The sequence below is a fragment of the Glycine max genome, chromosome 6 (assembly GCF_000004515.6).
Source record: "Glycine max cultivar Williams 82 chromosome 6, Glycine_max_v4.0, whole genome shotgun sequence".
NCBI lineage: Eukaryota > Viridiplantae > Streptophyta > Magnoliopsida > Fabales > Fabaceae > Glycine > Glycine max.
Window position 1 is genome coordinate 1,348,690 of NC_038242.2, and position 13,804 is coordinate 1,362,493.

Below are 13,804 nucleotides of genomic sequence, written 5' to 3' on the forward strand. Positions count from 1 at the left end.
GTCCGATGTGTAGAGTTGTGGAGTCCATCTAAACTATGTCTATCTTGACGTTAGCCAACTTCAAATTTCAGTAAATACATATAATTGTTTTCATGAACATTAAAATCTAAGATCAATTAGGTCTAAGCTCCCTCAAACTATGATTAAGCGTCAAAGTCATACATGCATTTCTTGAAAATTCTTAAAAATAATTTTTCCCCTTCATCGAGTTGCCAAAGGTGTTTACTTTTATTTTGCTAAAAGTGTCAAATACATAAGACATGTTAAGTGTTAGTTATTGCTTCAACAAGTGCCTCGGTCATGGCTAGTAGAGATAGTTTTTTAGTTTCTTTTTCCCAGTTATGTGTTTGTAAAAGCATCTCAAAACCATTTAAATGATTTAATTGTTTCATGATATAACAATACCACTTCAAAAATTATGACACCCTATATTAGTTAAAAACGGAAAACAAACAAGTGATTTATTTGCACAATTGGTGCAATATGTAATATCCATTGAAATAACGTCACCAAAATAATCACAATCTGATTTGTTCATCCATATCCATCTATGCATGGAAGAAAGATGAGTTGTGTAACAATTATTACAAAATGATGTCCAACTTCATATAACGTGCACATAAAGCTCAAAAACATCTCATTTCAGGCAATTAAATTGGTTAATGTGCACATATTAATAAAGGGTCATGCTTATGAAAAGCTCGAGTTTTATGTGCACAATAACATCTCATCTCGGGAAAATTGGTGAATTTTTCATATTAATAAATTTCTGAGTAAATAATTTACATATTAATATTATAAAAAAATACATTGTTAATTCATTAGTAACCAATGTAAGTTTATTGTCTTTTAATTTTTTATCTTAAAAGTCATATCTTACATGATTTCTAATTAATAATTAAATAATAATAATAATAATAATAATAATAATAATATAATTTGTTTATCCGACAAAAAAATATTTGTTTACATTGATAATGCACAAAATAGATTTAATTACATTTTTACCCTCAATTTTTTATTTTGTGAATTTTATTCCAACAAATTAATTTGATGCATTTTATCCTCAACTTTTAAGAAATTTTTTAATTTTATCATTTGTCATTTCACTCTTAACATAATTATATTTTTATCCCAACTTTTTTATTTTTTGGTAAAGTCTACACCCAATTTTTTAATTTTTGGATATTTTTTCCCAACTTTTTTAATTTTTTGGCAAAATTTACATCCAATTTTTTTAATTCACAAATTTCTTAAAAATTGAAGTAAAATGTGTCAAAGTAAAAAATTGGAGATAAAATTCATCAAAAATTAAAAAAGTTGGAGTAAAAATATAATTAAGCCTAAAAATTAAACTCTAACATTTTTTGAAAATTAAGAAAAAAGAAAATGGGAAAGGCTCGAAGGTTGGCATGACATGCACCCTGACCCCAAAGCAAAAATTGTCTCTTTGGGTGCATCTAAGGACCGCCATGAATCGGTGATTTATGCAGCTTCTAAATAATTGTATAGAATTTTATCCACAAAAATGATACTATTTTATCATAAAGTATAATGAGAGAAATTGTAAAAAAAAAGTTACACCATAAAGAGAAATAAAAAACATGCAATATGATTTTATAGTGTCGGTTCCACTTTTTCTCCTTAGTTATTACCCAACCCCATCCACACACCCCAAATCTCACTGCTGCTCACAAGTACCAATTGACCTGTAATAAATCATTAGACTCAAGCAGAATCGAAGAACTTTTGGGAGGTAAAACAAAAATTTAACGGTTTATATTTATTTTGCAATTTCAAAAAAATTTGGGGACAGTAGTTCCTTTCCTGATTATACTCATGTTTACCGCCAGAGAGATTAGGGCTCCTTACTCTTCCATGTCCTCCAAATTCCCAAGCATCACTATCCAATACAACTCTATACTTTCCAGGCAAGTCACATCCAACTTTATACCTACACATGTTCAACATTTCAGCCAAATTATTTGTGGTTAACAGTTATTACTGCAGTAAGGTTTTTAAAAATTTACCATACATAAATACACAATCTGTCGCAATTAATATCCCTAAACACAAATGAAAATTGAACATATAAAGCATACCCTTCATATGTATTCTCTGGATGAAAATTGAACACAAATATCAGATCTCCTCGCTCAAAGACTATATAACCTACAAAAGAAAAAACTATTAGGCAGTTAATTATAAAATAGCAATCAGTTACGCATGAAATTAACTCAAAGTCTCAGAGTAGACAATGACTTGTTAACGGTTTTATCTTCTCTAGTCACTCATGTTTGAGAAATACCTTCTTCACATTATGTTCACAACACCTATTGTATGTTTTCTTGAAACTTGAAAGCAGTTCTATTTTATCAATCTTGATACAAGATAAACTCTTAATTGAATAGCAAGTGGCAAAAACCATAAAATTGTGAATAAGTATAGTACAATCATTTGGGAGCATATTCACCTTGTCATCGTCATCTGCACTGCTCACAATCTGTTTTGTTGATGCAAGGAATGAGAAGTTATCATCAAGCAAGTTCATTGCTCTGTCAAATGCATTCATGAACTGCACAAGTTCCAAAAACAAAATTATAACATATATCTCAGACAAGCAACACACTGCTAGAGCAAAAGATAATAAAGAGTTCTGCAGAAAGGGAAAAAGGGGCTCCACAAATAAGATTACGCGGGTGCCTTCTGCATCACACAAAAATATGCTGAATTACAGTGCCCATATTTTACCACATTATTCTGAGGAAAATAAAGATCTGAAAATAACCATGCTTAAGCCCTAGCATAATTTAACATAAAGCTAACACAGATATTCCAATTGTAACAATAAATTTTAATGATGAATTTCTGAAGTTGATTCAAATGTTACATATCTGTTTACACCATTTTTTATATGCTAAAATCATACATGAAAACATGTAAACAAGAAAACTCTTGTATTGTATCTTACAGATTTATATTTTTCTTGACTGTTTTAACCCAATTCAACAAGGAATTAGGGTTTTTATAATTTTAATAATTTGAATAAATGGTTTATTATACACAGGCATGTACAAATGCAATTGTGTTTAAAAAATAAACTTGCTTCATCCATGCATAACAACAGTTCAAGGATTCCATTGATGTTGAAAATAATTAACATTTCAGAAAAGTCCCAGAAATGAATTTGCAAAAGAGATGTCAATGTTGTGTTAGTGTTGAGTTAATACATACGTATATGAACTATAAACCCACCCCCACCCCCCACAAAAGACTAACACCAAACACAAAATAAATAATATTACCTTGTATCTCAAGTGATCTGTATCCACCAATTCCACTGACGCCTGCACTTCTCATTACTCCATCCATTGCCTTCTCTTGGGAAATCAATCCACTCTGGATGGCCAAACTAAAAATGGCCTCATGAATATAACTTAACAAAATATGATACATGATATACAACTATAGTAACAAGAGTTGGATACTCAAAATTCACAAACAATTTACATTATATTCAATAAAAAAAACATGATTAGCTGCACCAACAATAACAGTGAACAGAAGTTTTGTGGGAAGAAGAGTGAAGCAGGATACATACCTCATTGCCCATGAAATTAAGGTAGCCCTCTCCACCTAATGCCATTGTTATGAAGTGTATCATCTGCAAAAGATTGAGATAACAATGACTCCAAGGAAATTATAAAGCAATGATAATTATGTATTGCGTTTGCAGCTTTGCAACAATCCAATTTCTATATGAATGATGTAGTGCAGTGATCTTCATGATCAGATTAATGACCTTCTGAAGATAAATCCCTTGCTCAACAATAGGAGAAGCCTCAACCAAGCAAGACGTGCCAGAATACATTTCTTAGTCCATTAGGAGAAATGCAACAGTCTTGTCTCCAACAACGGCCTGCCCAAGGCAAAAATTGTACAACATTGATAGGAGTGGAATTAAAAAACAATGAAATATATAAATTCTTGATTATCTGTTCCCTACAGTTTCCATCATTTTTCTGTTTACAAATATAATTTTGCCTAAATTCTTATTGTATTTCCATCACAAAGATAACTGAATATACAATGGTATAGCTAATACCTGGTCATGGCTTTCAGCATAGGAAACACATTTCTCAGTGTATCTCCTATTTGTCAAACTCCAAGAGATTTCCTTCATTGACCATGCATAGTCGTTCTTGTTCTTCAAGTAATCAATCCATTTATCAGGGATTGCCATGGCTAGACGATAGTCAAAACCAATTCCACCATCAGAAACTGGTTGACCAAGTCCAGGCATGCCAGAAACATCTTCAGCAATGACAGTTGCATCTGGCAAAATACTATGGATCAGACAATTAGCCAGCATCAGATAGACTACAGCACCACATCTGTTGCTTCACTAAAATATTCATTATAATCCCCTGTAAATACAATGTTGATTCCATGGTGATGATACAGCATTGATGTTACTCCATCAAATCGAAATCCATCAAATTTAAGCTCATGAAGCCACCACCTTAAATTCGATAAAAGGAAACGAAGAACTTCCCAGTTAGCATAGTTAAAGAGTCTACTATCCCACAATTTATGATAGCCTCTATCTCCAGTATGGAAGTAAGAATCTTGCGAAGTTTGGCCAACATCAAAGCCATTGAGTCCATCAGTAACATTATTACTAGCAAGACTATGGATAACATCCATCAAAACCTGCAAACCTAGGCTATGGGCCTTATCTATCGGATACTTTAGATCTTCAGGGGTTGATCTACTGCTCACAGCAAAAAAATTTGTTACATGATATCCAAATGATGCATAATAGGAATGCTCCATCACGGCCATCAGCTGGACTGTATTATAGTTATTTGCCCAAATATGGGGCAAAATCTCATCTGCAAATTCCCTGTAAGAGTTTATGCGGGGTTCAGAGCTACTCATCCCCACATGAGCCTCATATATCCGTGGGGTCTTTGGCTTTGGTGGACGAGGATATTTAAATTGATACCTGCAGAACAAAAAAGAAGGTGAATAAATGAATATAATTTCATCTGAACATAATCAAGAGCCGAGAGTGAGGAAAATATAGATAACAAAAGAATGGAAGAATCACTTGGTCTAGTTAAGCAATTAAATCCAAAACACACTTTCCTCTTTCTCTTGCAAACTAAACCTGAACAAAAAGTTCTTTTATTTTTTAATGACCAGACAGAAAAGAGGAATAAGAAATCCCAGTGTGTATGGAATATAAAAAAAAGCTTAACTCCTCATTGGTACATGGATTCTATCATAACACATTTGAAATCGGTATTAGTTCATTCATCAATCATGATTTGATGTGACAAATTCAAATAATGACATTTGATGGGATTTTGGTAGTATTCATTAGCAAAAAAACATTAAATTTATTTTAAATCATATATAATGTTTATGCCTCAAAGATGAGAATTCATTTATAATCCAACTGAAATAATTACATACATTTTGATCCAAACTTTTTGACTAATTGTAATTCATTTGAAAGCTATAAAAAAAATTGAACTTCCAAGCAGATGCAATATGTGGCATACATCAAAGTCCCTTTTAGTATTGATCCTTCAGATGCAATGCTTTTTTTTAAAAGATAACATGTCAACAGATATTCAACAGGTGAATAATGGGACCTCTCTGAAAGGGGTGGATCCCAGTAGACACCATCGTATGGAGTGGCATATTTGATCCAAGCAGAGATGCGATCAACCCAAACTCCATCCCCGTGTCTAAATCTAAACTTCACTCTTGAATTGTGTGGTATAGCTGAATTTCCGTCAGTATCAGGGATCTTAATACTCCAAACACCAAACTGATTTTTTATCTGGTGGTTGGAACCATCCCATCCATTAAAGTCTCCAATAATTTGTGCTTCCCTGCATTGAAAGAAACATAAAATATGAAAAGAATACTAAATAAAACAATGACAAATATATAACTTACTAAGCAGCAGGTGCCCACTCACAGTACACAATACCACCTTCTCTGTTAAATCCAAATTTCAAATAACCAGATAGAGAAAGAGGAAGGGAAAAGAAAAAGGAAACATTATATTAAAGCTGTCACTAAATTCAATCTAACAAATTAGTGAGGCATTTTAATAGAAATCAATCCAGTTGAAGCATGGATATGATACAAGACATGTATAAGATATGACATGGACACAGTGATACAACAAATTTAAAAATTGAAAGACATGACACAACTATAATACAACATAAAAAAATATAGTAATTAACTATAAAATTAACATAAAGCACAAGGCTCAAATAAAAAAAGATAATATTTTAAAAAAGATAATAACTTGAGGTGGAAGGTGGGTAATGGGGCCATAATCAAGTTTTGGAAGGATAAATGGAGGGGAGATGACTTAACCCTCAAAGACAAATACCCTGTTTTGTATCAGGTGAGTCAGCAGCAGGACTTTACTATCAGCCTAATGGGTCAACATGTTGATAATAGGTGGGATTGGAAGATACAATGGAGGAGAAATTTCTTTAATCATGAAATTGATATGGTGGCAGCTTTCATGGACGAGATTGATGGGGTTCAGATTCACCTTTCTAGACTGGATTATCTCACTTGGAGGGCTGATCCTAGTGGGTCTTATTCCACAAAGTCAGCATACAACCTATTCATGGATGATGGCAGTTCTGACAATGAAGACAGTGCCTTTAGGATTATGTGGAATCTGAAAATTCCTCCAAGAGCAAGTGCCTTCTCTTGGAGAATTTTTAAAAACAGATTGCCTACTAAAGCTAATCTGAGAAGGAGGCAGGTGGCTCTACCTTCGTATACATGTCCTTTATGTGATGTAGAGGAGGAAAGTGTTGGTCATGTCATGTTTTCTTGCACAAGAACTAGGAGTCTTTGATGGGAGGTCTTGAGATGGGTTGATAGAGTGGGCCCTTTCCCCATTGATCCTAAAAATCATTTCATACAATTCTCGCATTGGAATAGCAAAAGATATATAGACAAGAGATGGGCAGTGCTTTGGATAGCTTTATCCATGACTATTTGGAAGCATAGAAATTCAGTGGTTTTTAATAACCAGATTTTCAATCCCGAAAAAGTCATGGATGAAGCTTTATTCCACACGTGGTCATGGTTAAAATGTATGGACAAAGACTTCCATATTCATTTCAATCAATGGTCTACTAGTTTGAGGGAGGAGTTGTCTTAGGGGGTTGTTTCCTGTTTGGTTTAAGCTAATGTGATTATGTAACTTTCAGATGGGTTAGGCAACTTTTGCCTTGTACATTTTTATCCTCTCTGCAGTACACCTAGTACTGTATTATATATAATATATAATACTGATTTTTGCTGTGCAAAAAAAAAATAAAAATTAAAAGTGAACATAAGTCATTGTAGAAATCATAAAATGCTATAGTTTATCTAGTAATTCAGATATTCCCATATGCTTTGGTGTGAAAGTTTAACAATTATAAGTATAAAATTATATAATGCAACTAGGAGTACTTCAAATATCTGTGAAGTGTCCGGCAGAGATCTGACAGGGATACAACGCAAACACAGCTACTAATTTGAAGTAGGCTGATATCTCTAACATAATCAATTGATGTTCACACAAATTTACATTATTTTAAGTTTGCTTGTGCGTGCTAGATAAATTACTATGACTTATCTACCATCTACCATAGACACTGTTACGATAGACGGGAAAAGTAGCTAGAGACAGTTAGATCAATTAATTAGTTAGTTAAAAGTGGATATAAGTTAGATAAATATGGAGAAATAAAGATGGAAGGATTCATGCAGAGAATTAGAAAGTTCGTAAAGGGGGAAAACCCTAAAGTTTTTTCTTCCATAGTCCTATTCTTAATTGCTCAAGAAAATTGTTTGTTTCTTTTGTTTATATCAATTTCTCAGTTTGCTTTCCCAGGGATCACAACAGACACTCACTACTAACTCTTCGCAGTAGTTTGTAGTTGTGCAAAAAATCTTTGCAGTTATCTTAGTTTGTATGCATAGATATATAGAAAAGAAAAACAAACATGAAACAATGCCAAAAATCAGAATCACCTTGAGCAAATTCCTCAAGACCTCCTTCATATTCTTCAATAAGCTTTTTCTGATCTACATATCTCTTCATTCTATATTTGAAGTGATCTTTATATGGCTTTAGGGATGGACAAATACGAAAGATGCCAATGTTTTCTAAGTCTTCCTCAGTGGATGACATTGTTGATTTGTCATCTGTCATAACAGCTCTGCCCTTGAAATGAGATGTCACCTAGTTGTAGGCAAACATTGAGAGAACTTACCACATACAGCATATTTGCATATGTGGATAACAGACATACCAACTTTCATTTAAAAAAAAAGTGGCAAATTTGTAAGACTAGAGTGTAAATGTTTCATGCCATTTTAATTAATTCACTTTTCTATCTGGAAGAGACGAGTAGAAAAAAATGAGAGAAGTTTAACACACTATGATACACATTGAATTTGTTAACTGTTACTTTTGAAGTTTGATATGTTCATGTTTGAAGCAACTTTGGCTCCATAATCACATTTAGGAACCTCCACCAAACATACTGAACTATAATTTATGAAAGAGAATTGATTCTGGAAAAAGCAACAACCTGTTCTTAAATGCGTGTCCTCCAAACAACACTGGATATCAGTTAGGACTTAGGACAGCATATATGCATAGAAATTTCTCAAGAAACAATGACCCTAATTGTTTAAAAAAGAGACATGAAACATAATCAAATATACCCCCTCTTGTATTGATCTTCTCAATGCAAAACAGAACCCGTATCCATGTGGATTCCGATAGCCAAGAGCCAGATCTACTGGCTTTTGTGTCACAAGATACTGCTTACTTCTCACAATCTGAAAATTAAAAAAACAGAAAATCATACATGATTAAAGCATTACAGATGAAAGCAATCAACACATAATAGTAAGAAGCTGATAGCCCAAATCAAATCACTTAAGTTTAAAAGAAAGTGAAAATAGCAATTTGGATGGGGCCAAAGAGACATTAGCTGCAGCAGATGTTGCAATAATTCCTGATGAATCCACACCTATAGAAAGTGAAGATAGCAATTTGGATAGGGTGAAAGAGCCATTAGCTGCAGCAGATGCTGAAGTTGCAAAAATTTCTGGTGAATTGGTTTCTGTAGAAAGTGAAGATAGCAATTTGGATAAGTTGGAAGAGACAATACTAGCAGCTTCTGTTGAAAGTGAGGTGGTTCGAGACAAACCAGAAGATGCAGACAACTGAGAATCTTTTTTCCTTGTGAATATTAAGTGTTTTCTTGGCTTCAAGAGCTTGAAAATCCAGGTGGCTGGGACAGGCAGCTTTTGGATATCGTTGAAGTAAATTTTGGATAAATGTTCGTCAAATTATCGTCATATTATCTAGAAAGATGCAGGCAACTGAGAATCTTTTTTGGTTGTTGTGAATATTTTTGGTACGGGGCGTGAAAGATTTCAAACGTAAATTTGGTATAAAAATTTGTAAGGTTTCAAAGGGGAAAAACAAACAGCATTTTATTCGTTCGTTTGAGATCGGTACTAAACAATGCATTAAAGTAATTTGATAACGCTCTAACTCTCCAATAAAGATTTCACCTAAAGAAAAAGACTTGTTCTTGGATTTGAATTCTGAAAAAATTTACCTGAAATGTCATTCTGAAAAAATGCATTAAAGTAATTTGATAACGCTCTAACTCTCCAATAAAGATTTCACCTAAAGAAAAAGACTTGTTCTTGGATTTGAATTCTGAAAAAATTTACCTGAAATGTCATTCTGTCAAGATTAATCATGATTTACTTATGACTCAATTTTGTTTTTATTTTTAGTATTTTTTAGTATACTTACAGGACATGAAAAGGTGAAAAGAAAGCGAAAATTTTGAAAACAAATTTCAAGTTCTTGGATATGAATTTTGAAAAATTGACCAGAAATGACATTCTGTCGGTTGATCATGATTTACTTATGACTCAAAATTCGTTTTTAATATTTATTAATTTTGCAAATCCCAGTCAAGAGGAAAAAGAGTAATTTGTAAATTGTTAAATAAATCAAACCATCGAATCTAATATAATCTGAGAAGAAAGAAATTATCTGACATATAAATGGATGTATATACTATCATACCTGAATCACAAAGAAGATGATTTCAAATAAACTGTAACGATCCATTGATATTTAAAAGTAAAATTAACAAACTATAAACCAAGAGAACAAGATTCAACCCTAAACATCAAATTAAACCGAGTTCTCAATATACCCCCTCCCCAAAAAATAATTAAAACCCTATTAGGTTTAGATCCTTCTTGCTCTTGTTCCCATCTTCTTGTCTCCAGCAACAACAGATTTGTCAAATTTTGCAGCAAGAGGGGGTTTCTTATTTTCCTTAGTCATGCTTCTGAGCATGTACCTTGGTGTTTCACTCACTCCAGATGAATAAGCCGCAGAGATAGATTTCCTCAAAGTTCCCATCTTTCTCACACTACTACTCTTCTTTCCAGATTCCATGGTAACCCCAAGAGAGTGAACAGGTTTAGCCTTACCTTCATCAACAGCGGTTACTCCCTTCTTTCTCATGAGCCTCTCGTTCCTTCTAGCGGAATACTCATCGTAGAATCTCCCTCTCTCGAACAGAACACTCGAATTTGCGCTCGCCGCTTTCTCTGAATTGGCTTTGCTGAATTCATCACGAACCATCTTGGTCAGAGCCCGTAATTCGCACGAAATGGTGCGGTATTCGGGTCGCATGTTTGGAGAGATAACAGGTTTCTGAGATTTGGTCAAGGAACCTGCTTCGAAAACATAAAAAGATTAATAAAAAAAGAAGAGAAAAGATTACAGCTTAAAGAAGAAGAAGAAGAAGAAGAAGAAAAAGAACCTGGTGGGGTTTGAAGAGCGATAGAGTTTGATGAATGAACAGCATGAGAGGGTCGAAGGCGAATTGGAGATCTGGGCAATGGAGGCTTGTACATGGATTTCATGGTTGATGCAGCGTACATTGATTGTTGTGTTGTTGGCTGAGACAGAGAGAGAGAGAGATAGAGAGTAAAACAGAGTACGCTAATGTTGTGTTGTGGGAATAGTAGTGAGTGTCTTGTTGTGGCTGTTGCTGTCTCCCTTTTATTATTTTTTATTGAAGAAGGGAATGGGTTTGAATTGAAACACGCATAGGAGCGTTTTGTGTTTACAACGGTCATATCTTGGATCATACGGCTCACGAGCATTCTTCATTTGAAACGATGAATATCTTAATTTTTACGTTAGCAAACCAGATTCTCTATTTAACTTTCCATAAATACGGTCTCCCTTCTTCTTCTTTTTTTCCTATGCATTTATACTAGCAGAAATACAGACGCGTGTATGAGTGTATTTGTATTGAGTTAAATTTATGGGAAAAAAACAGTAAAAATATGGTTGGAGAGAGAATTTTAACTGAGCAAAATAATTTACTTAATTGTTAGAGAATTTGAATTTCTATAATTTATTGTTTTGATTTTTTTTTTGAAAAATTTAAAATTTTGGAATTTTAAAACAGAATTTTAAACAATTAGACATCTGAAATTTCTTCCTAAAAGATGAAAAATTGAAATTCTATTCTTATCGTCTTCTTCAAAAAAAATATTGTTCTTATTTTTTTTTCACCTTCACAATTTTAACTTTTTTTATCCAAACACAAAATTTTGAAAATAAAAGAATTTCGATTGAAATATTTAAAATTTTTAAAATTTAAAATTTCTCAAAATTTTAAATTCCTCCGTCCAAACACATTCTGATAAAATTATTACATATAATTTTTCTTACACTTTTTTTCCATTCTTTAAAAATATCAAATTACATGACACTGTTGATAAAATAGTCATACATTCCAATTTAAATATTTGAAATTACGTGTAGCTCACTCTATTCCTGACAATTTCTTTGGCTGCAATTGTTGACTGGGTGTGTTCAAATTTGAATAATGTCAGAGTGAGACCTAATGGGGATGATTATTTCCTATTGTGTTGAGTTCGTTATGGAGGGGGGCACAATGAAAAGGTGTTCAATGTGGTGGACTTTGATGCCTCAGTTGTGAGTGAAGTAGCTATTAGGAAAATTGCGGCTTTCTTAGGTTAGTTTGTTTGGGTCTTAGCCCCTCTTATATATATATATATATATATATATATATATAAAATTTAAATTTTAAAATATACAAATCTCATATTCAAATTAATATTACATTTATAAATTTAATTTTAAAATTAAGTCCTTTTTAGGAAGAAAAAAAAGTATTTTTAATTTAATATGGTTTATGAAATTTTTAAGTAAAAAAAGTTGATCATATTACAATTTTAGTCTCCTTTTAATTTTTATTTGTGATTTTGGATTCTCCTATTTACTTTTTTCATAGCTTTAGTTCATACATTTTAGAAATTTCACAATCAATTTTCATACATTTATTTCTTTTATTTTTTATATTTTAATTAATTAAATTATTTTTTAATAGTACCTTAAATAAGTTTGTTATGTCTAAAGTTTAATTGAATCAAAATAAAAGAAATAATATATATACATAACTGATTATGGCATCAATATTATGGATTTTTTAGATATGAAAAATCAAATTGCCAACAAATAAAAAATCAAGATTACGAATAAAAAATTAAATAAAAATCAAAATTATAATTTAGTCAATTAAGGGTTGTTTCTAGCTTCCTAAAAATTGTCAATTACATCAGCAAATATAAGCTCCAATTCACACCCTTTGTTTTTCCAATATTGAGGTTGGAGTTCATCCACATGTAAAGGGGCAGGGAGAAAAAAATTTGATCCACCATACGCCTAGAGAGAATCGTCCAGACCTCTTTGGCTAGAATGCAACCCCTTAGCACACAATTAAGACCTACACAGAGGACAAAGAGAATTGTTAGATAAGTGACTTTTATAAGCTGCTGAATTTTCTTTAGGCACATGTTCACAACTATGATGTGGAAACTAATTTTAAAATTGTATTTATAATTAGCTTTCGAGGGCTTCTCCAGCAAAATATTATTTCTGAACCATTCTTCTATAATCTGATTGGCATATGCCTTACGTAGCCCCACTCAAAATATATGCATTCAACAAAAATCTACAATACTTTCAAAGTATATTAATTGAAGTTGAAATCAAATGAAGAAAACTTAGGCCTGCTGAATTAATTAAAAAAGTATTTAGTAATAAATAAAGAAACTAAAAAATAGAAAGATATGTAAGAATGAGTTGGGAGGAAAACCTGCAAGAATACAGAAGGACCCTGGGAGAAGAGGAGCAGGATTTAAGCATAAGAGAGATACAAAAAATGAGAAAAAGTCGTGCGTGACAGTGGTTAAAAAATTGGTATCCACACCTATGTATATCATTAAACCCCATGTAACAGAATGTGCAGTTACTTTAAGTAACGGATAAATTAGAAAAAAATGTGTACTCCAAATAAAATAAAAGTTCAATTCAAGAACTAATTAACTTTCTCATAATATACAGGAGCAACTTATGCAAAAAAAAAAAAAAAACAAATTAAATAGATAAAGCAATGCATTTCAGAAAATATATACAATGGCAGAGATAAGGGAAACTACAAAATTTTAGAAAAGGCAATGCATTCAACACCAGATAAGGATGGCACATAAATAGATAAAGCAATGCCCGAATGTTGAATCCCCTGTCTCAATTGAACTATGTATGCACACACACACAAAAATATGCATATGTATATTTATATTTCTGTCTATCTTTCCACACGACACTACTCCA

General features: G+C 32.4%; 1 protein-coding gene and 1 pseudogene across 1 annotated transcript; both read right to left on the minus strand.

Annotated features, from left to right (window-relative positions):
- Positions 1-1,588: 1,588 nt before the first annotated feature.
- On the minus strand, positions 1,589-9,810 carry LOC100786195 (1,4-alpha-glucan-branching enzyme 1, chloroplastic/amyloplastic-like; annotated as a pseudogene).
- A 372-nt stretch (positions 9,811-10,182) lies between these two features.
- Positions 10,183-11,144, minus strand: LOC100810616 (uncharacterized). The gene is made up of 2 exons (XM_003527304.5): positions 10,914-11,144; positions 10,183-10,824 (listed from the first exon to the last, which is right to left on the minus strand). The coding sequence occupies exons 1-2, from the start codon at positions 11,032-11,034 to the stop codon at positions 10,331-10,333; spliced, it is 615 nt and encodes a 204-aa protein (XP_003527352.3). The 5' UTR covers positions 11,035-11,144; the 3' UTR covers positions 10,183-10,330.
- Positions 11,145-13,804: the final 2,660 nt, after the last annotated feature.

Coding starts and splice junctions, on each gene's coding strand:
- LOC100810616 (XM_003527304.5), bottom strand. CDS start 11,034: ATGTACGCTGCATCAACCATGAAATCCATGTACAAGCCTCCATTGCCC. Junction 10,825..10,913: donor CGCTCTTCAAACCCCACCAG/GTTCTTTTTCTT, acceptor TTTTCGAAGCAG/GTTCCTTGACCAAATCTCAG.